At 34.9% G+C, this 4,031-nt stretch overlaps 1 protein-coding gene across 2 annotated transcripts in view; it reads right to left on the reverse strand.

Annotated features, from left to right (window-relative positions):
- The window catches only part of LOC106463229, a 23,465-nt gene that overhangs the window by 13,617 nt on the left and 5,817 nt on the right, over positions 1–4,031 (reverse strand). For both annotated transcript variants that reach the window (XM_013923223.2, XM_022390675.1), the window contains exons 2-3: positions 3,718–3,977; positions 1,055–1,290 (exon numbers count right to left, since the gene is read on the reverse strand). In XM_013923223.2, the coding sequence (XP_013778677.2) occupies positions 1,055–1,290; positions 3,718–3,977 (496 nt within the window). The remainder of the gene's footprint in view (positions 1–1,054; positions 1,291–3,717; positions 3,978–4,031) is intronic.

Consider the following 4,031-nt stretch of genomic DNA (forward strand, 5'->3'; position numbering starts at 1 on the left):
ACCATAAATATATAAATATACACAAATAAACACCACAAATATACAAATATACACCCCATAAATACACAAATAAACACCATAAATATATAAATAAGCACCCCATAAATACACAAATAAACACCACAAATATACAAATATACACCCCATAAATACACAAATTAACACCATAAATATATAAATAAGCACCCCATAAATATATAAATAAACACCACAAATATACACCCCATAAATACACAAATAAGCACCCCATAAATATATAAATAAAATCTCAGACTCTAATAAGTAACACACGATGAAACCAAAACGATCAGTGAAAAAGAAATTAAAACTGCGTGGCAAAATCAGACTACCAGTAAACGGCAAATAAATATAAACTAATTAAGGAAATTAGGCTTATATAATTAAATTGCTCATAATTAGAATGAAAGTTAAAATAGTAGCATTCTCAAGAGAAGACTAATTCCCATCTCATATCAGCTGGTACAAACCTCTCATCACTATGTCTGCGAATTTACAACGCAAGAAACCGGGTTTCGATACCAGTGGTGGACAGAGCACAGGTAGCCCATTGTGTAGCTTTGTGCTTAACTTCAAACAAACAAATACTTGGACATGCCTACATCCCAGGAGAGAAACGATACAGAAGCTGATCAAGCACATATAAGCCATCTAGAATTACCACAACGGTATATAACCTTATACTGAGTCGAGGAGTAAACCAAATTTATGACTACTTACATCCTGTTCACAAGAGCATTAACCAACTACAGAAATGAACGAAATTTTTAGAAGATAATTATTCCTGAATATAACTGAATAAATATGTATTATTTTCTAGTTAGAAAAGGGTTAAGACATTCGTAATAACAACTACCAGATGTGTTGACCTTTGAGGAAAAAGGTTAAATCCAAAATATAATGTTGCATACTTGTGTTAAAATATGAATGTTGTATAGAATATCTGTTTTGGAGATAAGTTGATGAAGAGAGAGAAACATTAATACTTTCAAGCTAAATAGGTTAGGATAAATTAATCATATTGTTTTTGGCCCACCATCCAGGCAGTGACGAAGTCCCCCAGCCAAGTACCACAGGCGGCAGCTTTCATGAAGTTCATATTGGTGATCCCCATTCTACCGGTAATTCTGTAGGGCTCGGAGTTGGGGTAGCTGGACAGTAAAAAGGCGTTATACACCAGAGAGAAGATGTACACGAAAACGATTACAGTAAGAAACATTATCATCCATGTTCCTTGTTCTTCCCGGAACATTTTCAGTCGGAAGATATTTCCTGTAATAAATTAAGTTGAAAGTTAGATGGCGTTTGTTTGAAGTTAAGTACAAAGCTACACTATGGGCTATCTGTGCTCTGCCCACCACGGGTATCGAAACCCGGATTCTAGCCTTGTAAGTCCGTAGACATACCGCTGTGCCCCTGGTGGGCATTAGATGAAGTATTTGTTCAGATTCCCTCACGAGTATCGAAACCCGGATTCTAGCGTTATAAGTCCGCAGACATACCGCTGTGCCCCTGGTAGGCATTAGATGAAGTATTGGTTCAGATTTCCTCACGGATATCGAAACCCGGATTGTAGCGTTATAAGTCCGCAGGCATATCGCTGTGCCCCTGGTGGGCATTAGAAGAAGTATTGGTTCAGATTTCCCATAATGTTCATAGAGCTGAAGTACGGAAACTGAGAAGCAAGTTATTAAAACATGTTTCTTCCTTTCTTGTTAAGAAATGGCTAGTTCACATGGATCTGTTGTTTCTATTCACGATTTAAATTTTCCATACGACAGATAAATATTTCTCTTCTAAGTACTAAAGAAAATTCCCCCCCCCCATCCCCTTAGTGGCTCAGCAATGAGTCTGCGGACTTATAACGCTAAAAGTTGGGTTTCGATACCCATTGTTGGCAAAGAATAGATAGCCCATTGCGTGGCTTTGCGCTTAACAACATACGAACAATTCTTTGAAGAAAAAATATTTTGACATGAAGTTAATAATTATGACACTGGGTGTCGCCAGCGTTTCCTTTTCAAAATTTTAAACATACTACGTTTTTTTTTTGTTTGTTTTTTAAAGATTCTAAATGTTGGTTTAAATGTTCCACGTAAAATCACTTTGAAACATTTCTTTTTTTCCAAATTTTACATAGCCCAATATTACAGCTGAATCCGTACCTCATCAATTTTTAATAATAAACCAAAAATACTTGTTATATCATTACTCCTAGTGAGAAAAATATTATTCAAGTTCCAGAGTTAGGGTTGGATAGAATATACGCAGAAAAATATTATATCCACATATATATAAAGTAAAAAAATTATATTATAAATGTAATTAAGTACTAATGCTGGACAATTACAGGAAATTATCCCATTAAATACCTGTACGTAATAGGCTTAAGTTAAACTATTTTTAAAGGTATATAATTACTTCCAAATCTCTTCCTATATTTAACATGTTCATGATTTTAATAATTTTTTGAAAATACAATTAAAACCATGCGTTGAGAGTAACAGCATTAAAATAAACGATATGGAAAACTAGAGACAGATTGAAAGCAGGTATGACATGGCCTGATAGGCCGCTCGTTTCGGAATCTGCTGGCCACAGGATCGAAACCCGTCACCGAACACATTCATCCTTGCAGCCGTGGGGGCGTTTCAAGGTGACTGTCAATCTTACTTTTCGTTAATAAAGAGTAGCCCAAGAGTTGGCGGTTGGCAGTGCTGACTGGTTTCCTTGCCATTTATCAATTAAAAATTAGACAGCTATAGTGCAGATAACCATCGAGTTGCCTTTTACGAAACTCAACAGATAAACAATATCAGCTCAAAAACTAGTATCAATATCATTTCCATGTTTACATTTTGATCTCAATTTTTACTCTATCTACTGATCAAGAGAGTTTTTTAACAAATGAACTATTTATTCTGCCAAGATAGCACGTAATCCAATGAAATTTTGTTTAAGATGCAGTCAAAATCACAAATCAATTTTTTTAATGTATAAATATAACTTATTCAGTTCTTTACGATGTTGAATGAACATGTTGGGCCACCGGTGGTCCAGTTATAAGTTCGGGGCTTTATAACGCTTAAAATCGGGTTTCGATACTCGCGATGAGCACAGAAAAGATAGCTCGTTATGTAGTTTTGTGCTTAACAAACAAAGAAACTGCTATATTACTCAACCATTAAGATAAATCATATACTAATGTTTCAAATGGTGGATTCAGGTTGTTGTTTAGCAAGGTCTTAGTGACGACAACTTAATTAGTCTTAATAAGAATTTTAAATCAACTTAAAGGTAAACTTCCATCAGCATTCTATTTCTATGCTAAGATAAACTGCACAACCCTTACCAATCACCATTCTAGCCTTATAATGGTTCACCAATCACCATTCTACCTTTATAATGGTTCACCAATCACCATTCTAGCCTTATGATGATCCGCCAATCACTATTCTATCCTTATAATGGTTTACCAATCACCATTCTACCCTTATAATGGTTCACCAATCACTAGTCTCTGTTTTAAACTAAATGTTTAAGAATATCTATTTTTCCACACATATGCTTACGTTATGATAAAGATTAACTAATATTAACTAATAAAAGCCAGATGATAAAAAAATAACTTTAAGCAACTATCGAACATTTTAAAAATATGTAAAAACAACAGTAATCTTAGAAATTTACAATACTTACTTAAAAGGCAATGGTGGATACAATACTTTCCAAATTCAAGGCCTAAAAAGATGGCAAACAACCATAGCGCCACCTTCACGAGACACCATGTCCACTCGGGAGGGTATTTTGTTGCTACGAAAGAAAAGACGTTTCCTACTACCGGCATCTCGCTCTCCGTGTGACTGTGCGAGACTGGATCTTCAGCGAAAATGAGAAAATTGCAAAATATAACGAAATAACATACAAACAGACGAGCGTAGGGATGCTGAAAATAGTACCTGAAAACAACATAAAAAGTTATAAGTCAACACAAGGTAAAAATTAAGACAACA

This window comes from Limulus polyphemus, unplaced genomic scaffold (genome assembly GCF_000517525.1).
Source record: "Limulus polyphemus unplaced genomic scaffold, Limulus_polyphemus-2.1.2 Scaffold1354, whole genome shotgun sequence".
Classification (NCBI taxonomy): domain Eukaryota; kingdom Metazoa; phylum Arthropoda; class Merostomata; order Xiphosura; family Limulidae; genus Limulus; species Limulus polyphemus.